This window comes from Pongo abelii, chromosome X, assembly GCF_028885655.2.
Source record: "Pongo abelii isolate AG06213 chromosome X, NHGRI_mPonAbe1-v2.0_pri, whole genome shotgun sequence".
NCBI lineage: Eukaryota > Metazoa > Chordata > Mammalia > Primates > Hominidae > Pongo > Pongo abelii.
In genome coordinates, this window is record NC_072008.2 from 114,507,896 (window position 1) to 114,521,730 (window position 13,835).

General features: G+C 35.4%; 1 protein-coding gene across 7 annotated transcripts in view; it reads left to right on the forward strand.

The window, feature by feature from the left end:
* COL4A5 (collagen type IV alpha 5 chain) overlaps window positions 1-13,835 on the forward strand; it is a 255,393-nt gene that overhangs the window by 226,999 nt on the left and 14,559 nt on the right. For 4 of the 7 annotated variants that reach the window (XM_054544953.2, XM_054544950.2, XM_054544951.2 and 1 more), the window contains 4 exons: window positions 8,367-8,500; window positions 11,542-11,614; window positions 11,748-11,819; window positions 12,622-12,750. In XM_054544953.2, the coding sequence (XP_054400928.1) occupies window positions 8,367-8,500; window positions 11,542-11,614; window positions 11,748-11,819; window positions 12,622-12,750 (408 nt within the window). Of the gene's footprint in view, window positions 1-1,109; window positions 5,620-5,684; window positions 5,768-5,986; window positions 6,097-8,366; window positions 8,501-11,541; window positions 11,615-11,747; window positions 11,820-12,621; window positions 12,751-13,835 lie in introns of those variants that run through there. The other 3 variants (XR_008518135.1, XR_008518134.2, XM_054544954.2) reach the window with 3 other exon arrangements.

Genomic DNA, 13,835 nt, shown 5'->3' on the forward strand with positions numbered 1-13,835 from the left:
CTCAGTTTTGCATCCAGTGTTCACCTTTTCATTTTGTATCTGTGCTATGTCATTTCATTTTACTAATTTTGGAAATGCTTGTTTTCATCTTTGATTAATGTCGCTGAGCCTAGTCACTGGTGATAGGTTATGAACAGATTTTGAGACTTGATATTCAAATTTTATATTTCCGGTCACCGAAAACTTGGAAGTAAATGTCCTTTTATTCTTTGAAAGTCTCTGACATTATATAAGTGCATTTCAAAATGAAAAATGTTATTTATATTACAGTAAAATCTAAAGTGATTGGAATTCATTTTAATACGATGTTCTAAGCACATGAATTAAATGGGATCACATACTGTGTTCATAGGATCATTTTCAAAACCAAATTTTATCTGATCTGACATAATCTGATGGAAAGTATTGTTTAAGGTTTTATGTTTGTATACTACTGAAGAAAACCAGTGAAAATCTCCTCAGCCATGTTAACTCTCTTGCATGTAATGTAAAGAACTGAAGCAAGTATCTTGCTTGGTTTTGCATGCAGTAATTCAAATAAACCAAACTATTATCTTTTTTATATTTTAATCATCACTGTGGTTATTCATTCTTACTAGTAATGAATGAGTAGTGAGCTCACTGTTGAACGTTACTTTGAAATTTGTCGGTATGAAGCCATTAGTCACAAAGATGTCCTAAAAATTACATTTTTAAAGAAATAATAACAGAAGTAGTTAGAAGAATGGACACCTGATGAGTGTTTGTGACTTCTCAATTTATTTCATAAACTATAAATTAAAACTGAGCTGTAAACCCCATTGCTCTTAGAATTGATTGTTCTTAGTCTGAGCTCATAGTAATGATTATGATAGCAATGACTTTTGGCCTTTAAAAATACGCCACAGTGTGCTGTTTTCATTTTAGTTTTGTCACTAAGTGGTGATAATTTGGTTTATATACAGATGCATGGATATGAACTTTCAGAGTATTCTTTTATTGAAATAAATTTTAACTTGAAAGTATTTAGTGTAATGCTTTTTAGTTTCTTGATATTTCTAACAGTTTTGATATTTTTCCTTTTTGTTAATGATGACATTGGGCCTTGGTGAACTTTGATCCCTATCCAGGTCCTACAGGTTAGCTCCTTAACTCCAAAGTAGTAACTGCATGAAGTTTGAAACTTATATACCTGTACCTAATGTTTTCAAGTGTTTGAATGTATTTTAAGAGCGTATGTGCCAATTCAATTCTTACATAGTGGCTTATCTCTTTAAGTTTTTAGGAACTTGTAGAACCCAGTGTTTCTGTCTATTGGAAAGACCCAAAATTACCTAACTAGGAAAACTAATTTAACATTTAAAAATTCATATATTTGTGTCATTATCAGTTGAAAATCTGTAGTACCGAAAACAGCCTTATATATTTTACCTTTCTTTGGAGTCTGTTTCTTATGTTTAATTTATATCTGTTAATGCAAACAAATTGAACTATCCTTCAAAAGGACATTCTTTTTTTAAACAATAATATGTATTATCAGATCCTGAAAATATGTAATTCTTAACTTGCCATATCTTTTGCAGGTTTTCAAACTATCCCACCTTCACATTTTGGGTTGTCACAAAGTTCTCAATTCTACTGCTGTTAAAAATGGACTAATAGGGCCGAGCACCATGGCTCGTGCCTGTAATCCCAGCACTTTGGGAGGCCAAGGCGGGTGGATCACCTGAGATCAGGAGTTCAAGACTCACCTGACCAATATAGTGAAACCCCATCTCTACTAAAAATATAAAAATTATCCAGGCGTGTTGGTGTGCTCCTGTAGTTCCAGCTACTAGGGAGGCTGAGAAAGGAGAACTGCTTGAACCTGGGAGGTGGAGGTTGCAGTGAGCTGATATCGCACCACTGCACTCCAGCCTGGGCGAGACTAATAGGCACAGAGAAAAAAAAATCAATGCAACCAGCACAGATTACAAGGTTCTTAATCTTATTTTCATTATACATATGTAAACAGTACACACCAAAGAAAATTAGCAAGAGCTACCCAATGGAAAATTGCTGATTCTTAGTGAAAGATGTTTGTTTACCTAATTAGCAGTAAAAAGAGCCACAAATATTTGAATGTATTTATTGTTATTCAAAATAAATAGTCCTTTTCAAATTTTTAAGAAAGAATTAAAAGAGATAATAGTATACCCCATGATATCTGGCTGTTGAGAATGGCAGGACATTTTTTCGTCTTAGAAAATTAAAAAAACATAATTTTTCAAGATTGTTTTTAGGAAGCCATTTGTTTCTACCTGAATTGATTCTCTAGTTTCTTACTCCACTGCAAACTCATTATTTCATAGAACCATAGAATGTCAGATCTAGAAGGGACCTAAGTTTTACCTATGTCGAGGAGAAATTATCCACAAGACAGATTTTATTCAGGACGATTGCAGTAGAGTAGAAATTATTGCAGTAGGAGAGAGACTGAGCTCAACTTCAAATACAACAAAGAAAAGTGATTATTTATAGCCAAGGAGCAGAGTGAGAGGGCCAGTAATGGAAAATTACTAAGAGGAGACATCAAGGGTAAAGAGGGGTGGGTTCCTGTTAAACTGGCCCAACAGGATTTTTGCTAGAAACAGGCCAAGGATTTAGACATCAAAGGCGGGAGCTGAGGAACTTGATCAGATATCAGGGGTGAAGGGACTCTCTCTAAACTGACTTAGCAGGATTATTGATGTAAATGGATTTAGAAGGCCAAAAAGTAGGCCCAAGGATGAGGCCTAATTGAGAGGGCTCAGAGGAGCCTGTCTAAAGTTTGGTCAAGGAGTCTTTGTCACATATGAAAAAATTGAGGCCCAAAGAGGTTAAGAAACTTGCTCAAGGTAATACTGTTAGTTGCTGGCATAACTGGGACTCTGACTTAAGGCTCCCAAGTGATCAATTAGGTGTCTATTCTACAGGGAGCAGACTGTTGGCTGCATCCACTTTCTTGTTTTCTGTTACCTCAAAAGCTCCGTCAACACCTCCATCAACCAGATTGCTTCTTGTGTTCTTCTTAAATGATGTCAACGAAAAGAGTAAGACAGTGCATACTATTTAACTATCACTAAGATAAAGCAAAGACTAAGGGGTTACTTTGAAGTAATGTTGAGTCCCACCTTATCTGACCTACATAGAATTTTGCCGCTTTGATTACTGCTAAACTCTACTGTTAGCTAGGAGATTTCTATCTCCTGAGTTACTATAATATATTCAAAGAAGAAAAAGAAAAGTAGCCACATTCCTTTAAAAGAAATTTAACAATTTCTTATTTACCAAATGTACTCTAAATTGCATAGTTGTTGGAACTTGGTCTCTGTGATGTTTTCTTCTTTGCAAGACTACAACCTTAAGTGGAAACTGAATTTAAGATATACCAGTCAATTCATCAGTATACCTTTAGTAATTACTACTTATGGACAATATTTTAGGTTTTTGTTTTGTTTCCTTTTTCAGTTTAACTTTGGTACATAGTTGAAAAATAATGGATTGTGAGCCTCATACAAAAAAAATTGACTTGGCATATAGCTCATTAAAATGTTACCTTTTAAAATAGTGTCTTAGAAGTTTTGCTATGATATGATCCACAGTTTTCCTTGCTAATTACTCAGGCTGAAATGTCATATTTCAATGAAATATTTTTCTGAGAGTTCTTGTTATTGGTCCCTCTATATCAAACACACATATAAAATGTCTTTACTCAAACCCTGAATTGTCTTAGGTGGGAATTCTAATTTATTTAACTAATTTTGTGGCCAGACTCTGCTCTAAGTATTGAGTTAATTTGCTGTCTGTGATTTAGAAACAATTTAAACAAACAGAAGCCAATATTTAGCTTTCTGAATTTCAAAGTATCAAATGCTTTGAAAGTTTTATTAGGAGATAATGATAATGTTTTCTATTTATATGACATGCCACAATTTACATCATATAATGTACTTTTATTGTAAGCGTCTTAAGGGCAGAGTTTGAGTCTTGCTCATCTTTGTGTTTCCTGTAGCACCTTGCACATGGCAGACATTAGGCCAGTATTTTAAAACTTGAATTTGATCTTTAAAATATTCCTATGAGGGAGGCTAGGGCAGATACCACTATTCCCATTATACGGGTAAAAAACCATACTCAGAAAGATTGAATTGCCCAAAGTCCTATAGTTATTAAGTAGCAGAGTCAAAAATAGATCCTAGGTCTTCTAACTCCTAGGATTCATTGCTCTAGCACAATTTATTCTCTCCGCTAACATTTGGTGCTTATAAATCATAGCAAGACTTGTAAGAAAAGAAAATTGTGTTTATAGTCAATTAACACTAACCAAGGGTGCTCTATTTGTAGGCTTTTAATCTTTTTATTTAATGATCCTTCTTTTAATAGTGAATAGCCTGTCTTAATATGTGCATTGAATAATAATAGAGTAAATATGATATTTTCTGTGGTTTGGGGTGGGATATTGCATGCCAAAACATTTTCAAGTACCCTTTCACTGATAGTCTTCATATCTTGAAAAAGTTGAATCTTTATTTTTGTGTTCAGTGGTGTACAAATATATATTGGCTTTTTCTCCTTAAGTAACTTATTGCAAGTACTATAATAATAATATAATAATAATAATAATAGGCCAGGCATGGTGGCTCACGCCTGTAATCCCAGCACTTTGGGAGGCCGAGGTGGGTGGATCACCTGAGGTCAGGAATTCAAGACCAGCCTGGCCAACATGGTAAGACCCCGTTTCTACTAAAAATACGAAAATTAGCTGGGTGTGGTGCTGGGTGCCTGTAATCACAGCTGCTCGGGAGGCTGAGCCAGGAGAATCTCTAGAACCCAGAAGGTGGAGGTTGCAGTGAGCTGAGATCACACCATTGCACTCCAGCCTGGGCGACAGAGTGAGACTCTGTCCAAATAATAATAATAATAATAATTCAATAAATAGTAATAGGAAAGCCTCCTGGTGAATTATGAAAAAAATCAGAATGTGGCTTCATGAAATGCTTTTCAAATACAAACAAAAGTACAGTTGGTAATGGCCATGGTATATTCATGATTTGATTTTTCTATTCCGTCACCCATCATCTTTATATTTATTGCCAATGAGGCCTTCAAAGTCAACTGTATCTTCTTGAAGTAGTCTGAGCATATCAAGAAATTGGCACCTGGTGTTTTTATTAAAAGATAACACAAGCCAAGGTAAACTTCAACATCAATCCAAAAATACCCCTTTGCTAAAGGAATTTGAAGGCTGTTGGTGAAATGGTACTCTCTAGCCAACTTTAATGTTTTGAAAAGCTAATTTTTGGAAAGCCACAGTAGCAGTGTTAACATGATGTCTTCAGTAGAGTTTTCTATTTTCTGGATTAATGAAGACCAACAGCTTATCCTTTAGAATAAGCTCTATTTGAAAAAGTTTGGCTCTCTATACTTCTGTATGGTTCTGTTTGCATACTGTTTATGCTGTAAGTATAAGAAATGCTGGCAAAGAACATTATTGTTTTAACTTGTACTATAATGTGAACCACTTCTAACTCATAATCTTATTTTGTACTGTGTGATGTCTGATACTGCTAACATCGATCTTTGGGCTTTGGTGAACTCTGATCTTCCCAGGTTTTCAAGGTTAGACTCTTCACTGGTCAATTCTTTTTTTTTTTTTTTTTTTAATGCTTTGTGTGTGTGATAAGAGAAATGCAATTTTTTGCTATAATTCAGAAGTCATTGAAGAGTGCTGTTATCCTCAAGCTGGGGTTTTAACATTTTGATGAAGGTAATGTGACTTGATTATAATTAAGTTTCAAATGACGTTAGGGTCTTTGTGTTTGCAATTGTTTGTTATAAGTAATCAATACATAAAGACATGTTGAATTTTAAACGGAAATACACTTATTTTTACCTTCAAGACTGCATTAAAATATTTAGGCAAGCATACGACCTATTTGTAATCTCTGAATATTGATTTTATTTTCTCAAAATTTTGTTTTCTCAGATTGCCCTGATCTGTGTATTTATGGCTATTTTCGTGATGGCAGAGATATACTATTGAATACTGTTAAAAATAAAACTTATATGTTCTTTATGTAATTAATAACTCATAATTTGAAGGACTCTAAACATCAGGTCTGAATTAACATGCAAGTTTCCCTTTTTTTTTTTAATTTCCAAAAGTGCAGTGCCTTAGGTTATTTCAGATGATACAGTGTTCTGATAACTTTTAAAATGGAGTAGAGGGTCATAAAAGGTTTCTTTTTTTCCCATCTTACTTTGTTATTGTTATCAGGTTGATTCACAGTTTATTTATTTTTCATAATTTGCTGATTTGCTACTTAATTTCTAGTGCAAATCATACATTGTGCATTAAATTGACAAGTTTGCTTAGAACACTGAATTTCTGTTTTTTTTTATTCAAATGTACAATGTACTAAACCTTTTCGTTATGATTGAGAAGGGAATTTCTGTGTTGACTGGTTGCCAGGCTAGGGTGACTATATGAGTTAAATTGCTTAAATGTAAAACAATTGTTGTACTATTGTAAATCTCCTTCCTCTTTCTCATATGCCAGATAGAGTCATGTTATATTATGAAATTACATAGAAATACCTGAAAGATTAAAAAGATGCTCATATTTTAAGATATGTTTTTATCTTCAATTTTACTAATAAAGAAAATAATAATAATTTTAAAAAGTCCTTCCATAGCTTCTACTATATATGAGGCACTGTGCTAAGTAATTTTTACGTGGTATCTCATTTAATCCTTGGAACAACCTGCTAAAGTAGGTGCTATTCTTAATTCCATTTTATAGAAGAAGAAATTGAAGCCAAGGAGATTAATAATCCTACTGAAGTCAAACAGCTAATAACTAATGGAGCTGTATTTGTAACCCAGCATTCTAGCTCCAAAGTCCAGTGTTCTTAATCACGGTGCCATTCTGCCTTGTTAGTATTTTGCCATTGATTCTGAATCTTAAGAGTATTGGAAAGGGAACTAAAGTCTGAATTTTATTTTAGATTAAAAAGACAACCCTTTGTCCATAAGAATGAACTCTATTCTAAATTCATAACAAGTGCCTATTATAGTTCCTCAAAAAATAATCCCTACATATCTTCATTTTTTGTTGAAATCAATAAAATCTGAAATGACCAGAGGAGAGAAGGTGTAAATGCTAACTATTGGCTGTTCATTATTTAGGGTTTTGTAATTATTTTCTTAAGGCAGGATTACTTAGTCTCAGCCTCAGCCGCTGAACACTCTGCAAGCAAGTAACACCTATTTGCCACCTGGTGACAAAAGACTTGGCCAATGATAAGATCTCCCTGGTTCTTAATGGACCTGATACCTTTATTCAGAAAAAGAAATAAAAAACACAGCATAAGTAAAAATGCTAAGCAAAATCCTGTTTTAAATTATTTTGTTTATTCACAAGATACATACAGAATTCTTTATGTTTCTTGAAAAATATTTAAAATGTAAAGAATATGAAAACATTTTAAAAATGAATTTTAAAGTACTTTATTGATTCAATAAATTTCTAAGATTTAAAAAAATTCCTATGTATCAAGCGTATCACTAAAATGAAATTAGTTTGCTTAAATTACTATCTGTATTGCATAGTAATAAAAGCTGAATAAATGTAACTACTTACAAATAAAGCAATTTGATTTTAATCACAATGAGACATGGCTTGAATTTCTGATTGCCCTACAGCAGTGATGCTTAAAGTGTGGTCCTGGAACTAGCAGCTTTAGCTTCCACAAAGCACTTGTTAGAATGCAAATTATTGGGCCTCTCCTAAGTCTCTTTTTTCTAAATTATTTATTCTTAAGACTGGTCAAGTGTAGTAACGAGAAGGGAGGAAAGAGTTGAACAAGGTGTTCAATCTATAACTGAACAATCAATTGAGATAACTCACTACCTTCAGACCAGTCTCCTCAGTCTTACTGAATCCAAAACTCTTGGGGTGGGCCCAGGAATCTGTTTTAACAAGCCCTCTAGTTGATTCTGATGCATGCTCCAATTTGAGAAAATGCCCTACAGTTTCTGTTTGATTTAACTTTAAGTCAAACTCTTTGTTAAGGATTACAGAGCCACACATTGTTAAGCCATGAGTCTTTTTCTTTAGATGTTATTTTATTGAATTTAATATATAATAAAATGTAAACTAAAAGAGTCTGCAAATCAGTATTCATAACAAAAAGAATCCAGTCCAATTTATATTAGAAAGGGAATCAGCATAGGTCTAGATATTTTAATGTTGTCTGGGTTTTATTCTGCAAACTAATAGGAAGATGACTGATATTTTAAAAGCCTGACTTTTATGCTACTCTTACACTATACTGAAATGTCATCATTTGCTGTGGATTATTAAGGTCTACCAGGTCCAGAAGGTTCTCCGGGTCTCCCTGGAAATGGAGCTATTAAAGGAGAGAAGGGAAATCCAGGCCAACCTGGGCTACCTGGCTTGCCTGGTTTGAAAGGAGATCAAGGACCACCAGGACTCCAGGTAGGAAATGGGAGTAGATATCTGATGAGAGAAGAATGTGGGTGTTTGTATTCAAAATGTGAATTCTAAGCTGCATCATTTTAATTAACACTCACTAGACAAGGTTCTATGTGTGGCTCACTGGCGAATTAAAAAGACAGTAGAAGGCAAGTTTCCTATAGTCTCCTAAAGGGACTTTGCTGTATTATAGTCAGAGTTCCTGAAAAGATACTTCACCTGGAGTCTTTGGTATGCATATTTGGATTTGAGTAGCCTTCATTTCAGTGAAAGCAAATTTATGCAAAGGAGACATGCATATTAGAGCATTGCATATAGATGAATCCACCCATAGAGAAGTAATTGTGGTAAATAGAGGAATCTTTTAGGCTTTGAAATTAGATAAAGTTAGGCTCAAATGTCAGCTCCCCTGCACACTTCTGCTTTGTATCTATGAGGAAAACAGACACTGGGTTTCTGTCTTCACCTATAAAAAGAGAATAATAACATATCCACTCATGTGCTTTCTATGTTGGTTTGAGTGACCCAGAGCAGAGAGTCACATTCCTCTTTATGGGTTCTCAAAACTGCCTCCATTCGGTCAAGATGACTGCTGGTGGGTTTGGCAGTCAACACAATCTGGACTGTCTTTTAATTCTGAAGACTGCTTTATGGCAGAAAAAAAGTATTTAAAGTAGTGGTCCTTAAAGCTTTTCAAAATCTAATCTTTTTCCTCATGCCATCACTATTCTTCCAGTTACCTAGACTTAAAAATTTACTTCTGTTTACTCATTCTCTACTCACTCCCTATAAATACACATATTTCCAGAAACGATTAAGAGTAAGTTTCACCTGCTATACCCCTTTACCACTAAATTTTTTAATGCAGATTTCTTAAGATTCTCATGTGTTATTATAAGATGACAATAAAAAGCTATGGGATTGTTTATATTTTATAAAATTCTTACCAAATGTCTTAGCTGCAGCCTGTAATCCCAGCAACTTGAGAGGCTGGGGCAGGAGGGTTGCTTGAGGCCAGGAATTTGAGACAAGCCTGGACAACATAGCAAGACCTTGTCTCTAAATTTTTTTTAATTGTATAACCACAGTACACTTATTAACTTCAGAAAATTTAACATAGATATACATTAATTTCTATCTTTCATATTCCAGTTGGGTCCAATGACCTAATGATGTTCTTAGCATTTCTTCTTCCAGTACAGGATCCAGGCCAAGTCATGTTTTGCATGTAATTGTCATATCTCTTTAGCCTTCTTTAATCTGAAACAGTTCCTAAGTCTATTTTCTTTTTTTCGTGACCTCGATATTTTAAAAAAAATTGTACCGCCACCTCCATTTTTAAATAGAATATTCCTTTTTTGTCTGATGTTTATTCATAATTAGATTCAGGTTATGCATCCCCAGCTGGGATACTACATGAGTGATTCTGTGTCCTTCTCAGGCTAACCGATAAGGAGGTCCATGATGTCTATCTGCCTCTCATTTGTGATTTTAGTTTTGATCATCCAGTCAAGTTGTTGCTCAGTTTCTCCACTGTATCATTAGGTTTTTCCTTGCAACTAATAAAACTGTAGGAAGGCACATTAAGATAGTGCAAATATACCAATACTCATCAAAAATTTCCCTTAGATTTAACATCTATTAATGATTTTGCCTCAACCAATCTCTAGTGAGATAGTGGCAAAATGATGTTGTTTCAACTCTAGCACTACCTCCACATATACTAGTCAGTCCTACTGTAAGCAAGAGCCCTCCCTTCTCTCTGGTTTACTTATGCATTTCTTATCATTTTGGACTCATTTTTCCCATGTTTTCCACTAATTTACAATTTCTAAACTATCATTACTTATTTCAATGCTCTCATTGTTCCAGATTTGGAATCCCCTTCAAGCTGGATTTGATGTTTTTCTGATATGTACTTCCCTCCAACTATTTTTTTTAGCACTTTTTAATATTATTCCATAATAAGATGCTCCAGGCTTGTCCCTCTTTCATTCTTACTAATATAAGCTTCGTTGTCCTGCACTTGAAGTAGAGCAATAGCCTCCTATATGATCTTGCTATTCTATATTCTTCCTGTAGTTGGGTGGCTGAGGGGGGATGATTGATTGTTTGAGCCTAGGAGTTTGAGGCCAGCCTGGACATCATAGTGAGATCCTATCTCTATAGAAAAGAAAGAAAAAAGAAAGAATAAAATAATAGTTACCTTTCATTAAGTACACACCACACACCAGTCTTCTAAGCACTTAATATTGTCAGCAAAAGACAATGAGATCTACAGGAGAAAAAGGAAGAGCTTTATTTTCTGTAAAAAGTAATCTGCGGATTGGGAAGGCACAACTTTCAGTACAAGCGAAAGTGTGATCTCTGAAGAACAAAGGGAGGATTTGGCTTAAGTAGGGAAAGTTCTCACCCATGTTCTCAACCAGGTCCATTTATGCAAATGAAGGATTCAGACTTGTCAGTTCTGATTGATTGAAATACTTGAGCCCTGATCAGGTGATTTCCAAAACCAAAGCCAGAAGTCTGCCAGATGTTTCTTTCAAATGGCCAATGGGCAGGGGGTGTGTTCAAGCCACAGTTTATCTTCGCAGTGGTTTGACTCTATTGTAGAAAGGGAGATCCTGTGACACTTTTACAACATCTTTCCAAGAACACAAGGTATGTGACATTTCCCTTACCCAGCCACGGCCAGTTGTTTGTGTTTTAACTTTGCGCACCTCAGTTAGCCATGGGAAGTTCATTTTGTCTGTCAGCCAGGGGTATATTTTAACAATACGAACTGTCTCATTTAATTCTCACCACAACCCTATGAAGTAAATACTGTTATTTTCTCCAAATTTGAGCTGAGAAGACCATGAATCAAGGAGGTTAAATAATCAACTCAATTCACACAAGCTAATATAAGGCAAAATTGAGATTACAGTCTTGGAAGTTTGACTCTAGAAACAGTGCTATATGCCACTATGCAATTCTTATGCCCTGACTCCCCTTCCTCCCCTCGCTGCAATTTTTTTGTAACATTAATGATTTTATTTATTCAGGGTAATCCTGGCCGGCCAGGTCTCAATGGAATGAAAGGAGATCCTGGTCTCCCTGGTGTTCCAGGATTCCCAGGTATTTGAAGGGATTTTTGTGGTTTCCCTTTATATTAAACTCCTCTGGGACAAGATAGCCATTTTCTGATTTGACTGGGTAAAGGTTGTAGCCCTGTTGCTTTGCCATGCAACTGTGTGTACCTTCTGTGCAGGCATGAAAGGACCCAGTGGAGTACCTGGATCAGCTGGCCCTGAGGGGGAACCGGGACTTATTGGTCCTCCAGGTAAGACTTATTCCTGAAGATAGTTATACCTGATACTTAGATGCTTTAAAGAATTTGAAAGTTTTCATTCTGTCTTTCAGCCAGACCGTCGGAGGCTAAGTCCCCAACAACTGAGAGAAAATAAACAAGACTCTGCCTTTATTTACTAATCTCTTAAATTCTCTATTTTATTAACATAATATTGATAGCAGACCTTTTAAAGTTAAGATAGATGCAGGATCAACAAAAATGCTTCCTTGACATTAGCTTCTATACTAACTTCCCCAAATTCAATTGAACAGATCACAAGAGCAAGTCACATATGAATTTTTTATAATATTTTCGATATTAAAATAGTTCTTTTTTCTAAGAGGCTTATAGAGGTTTCTTATAAATTGAGAAATAAGGAATCTGCTAAATTTCCCTACTAGATCAAAGAGTCCCTTGACAAGCACAGCAAGCAAAAACTGCAAATGATGTTGGAGTCGGAATGGATGTGTAAGGGAATAAAATTGTCTTCCCCTGACACCAGTGTTCACAGATTTGAACACAGATGGATGAGACTTTGTAGTAACTGAGTAATATTCAAGGTTTGAAAATAGAGATGATATGCCTAATTTTTACACTGACCGTAAGAACTTATTTTTCAATTGAAAATTATTTTTCAATTTTTAGTTTTCCTAAACAGATTTCTGTTAGATATGGCAGCAATTCAAAAACTGGTTTCTCTCACACCAATTTTTGTCCTGAACTTAGGTCACTTTGGCTTCCATTTCTTGTAACCTTTCTCTTTCCCTTCAGATTTGTGTGTTTTGTCTCATAGGTCCTCCTGGATTACCTGGTCCTTCAGGACAGAGTATCATAATCAAAGGAGATTCTGGTCCTCCAGGAATCCCTGGCCAGCCTGGGTTAAAAGGTCTACCAGGACTCCAAGGACCTCAAGGTTTACCAGGTACCAATGCAAATCATCTTTATTATCATTATTATACTTTTAATTTCTGGGATACATGTGCAGAATGTACAGGTTTGTTACATAGGTATACATGTGCCATGGTGGTTAGCTGCACCTATCAACCCATCATCTACGTTAGGTATTTCTCCTAATGCTATCTCTCCTCTAGCCCCCTACCCCCTGACAGGCCCTGGTGTGTGATGGGCCCCTCCCTGTGTCCATGTGTTCTCATTGTTCAACTCCCACTTATGAGTGAAAACATGTGGTGTTTGGTTTTCTGTTCCTGTATTAGTTTGCTGAGAATGATGGTTTTGTCCCTGCAAAGGACATGAACTCATCATTTTTCATGGCTGCATAGTATTCCATGGTGTATATGTGCCACATTTTCTTTATCCAGCCTATCATTAATAGGCATTTGGATTGGTTCCAAGTCTTTGCTATTGTGAACAGTGCTGCAATAAACATACGTGGGCATGTGTCTTTATAGTAGAATAATTTATAATCCTTTGGGTATATACCAAAATGGGATTGCTGGGTCAAATGGTATTTCTAGTTCTAGATCCTTGAGAAATCGCCACACTGTCTTCCACAATGGTCGAACTAATTTACACTCCCACAAACAGTGGAAAAGCATTCCTATTTCTCCACATCCTCTCCAGCATCTGTTGTTTCCTGACTTTTTAATGATCACCATTCTAACTGGTGTGAGCTAGTATCTCACTGTGGTTTTGATTTGCATTTCTCTAGTGACCAGAGATGATGAGCTTTTTTCATACGTTTGTTGGACTCATAAATGTCTTCTTTTGAGAAGTGTCTGTTCATATCCTTTGTCCACTTTTTGATGGGGTTGTGGCTGTTTTTTTCTTGTAAATTTGTTTAAGTTCCTTGTAGATTCTGGATATTAGCCCTTTGTCAGATGGACAGATTGCCAAAATTTTCTCCCATCCTGTAGGTTGCGTGTTCAAACTGATGATAGTTTCTTTTGCTGTGCAGAAGCTCCTTAGTTTAATTAGATCCCATTTGTCAATTTTGGCTTTTGTTGCCATTGCTTTTGGTGTTTTAGTCATGAAGTATTTGTCCATGCC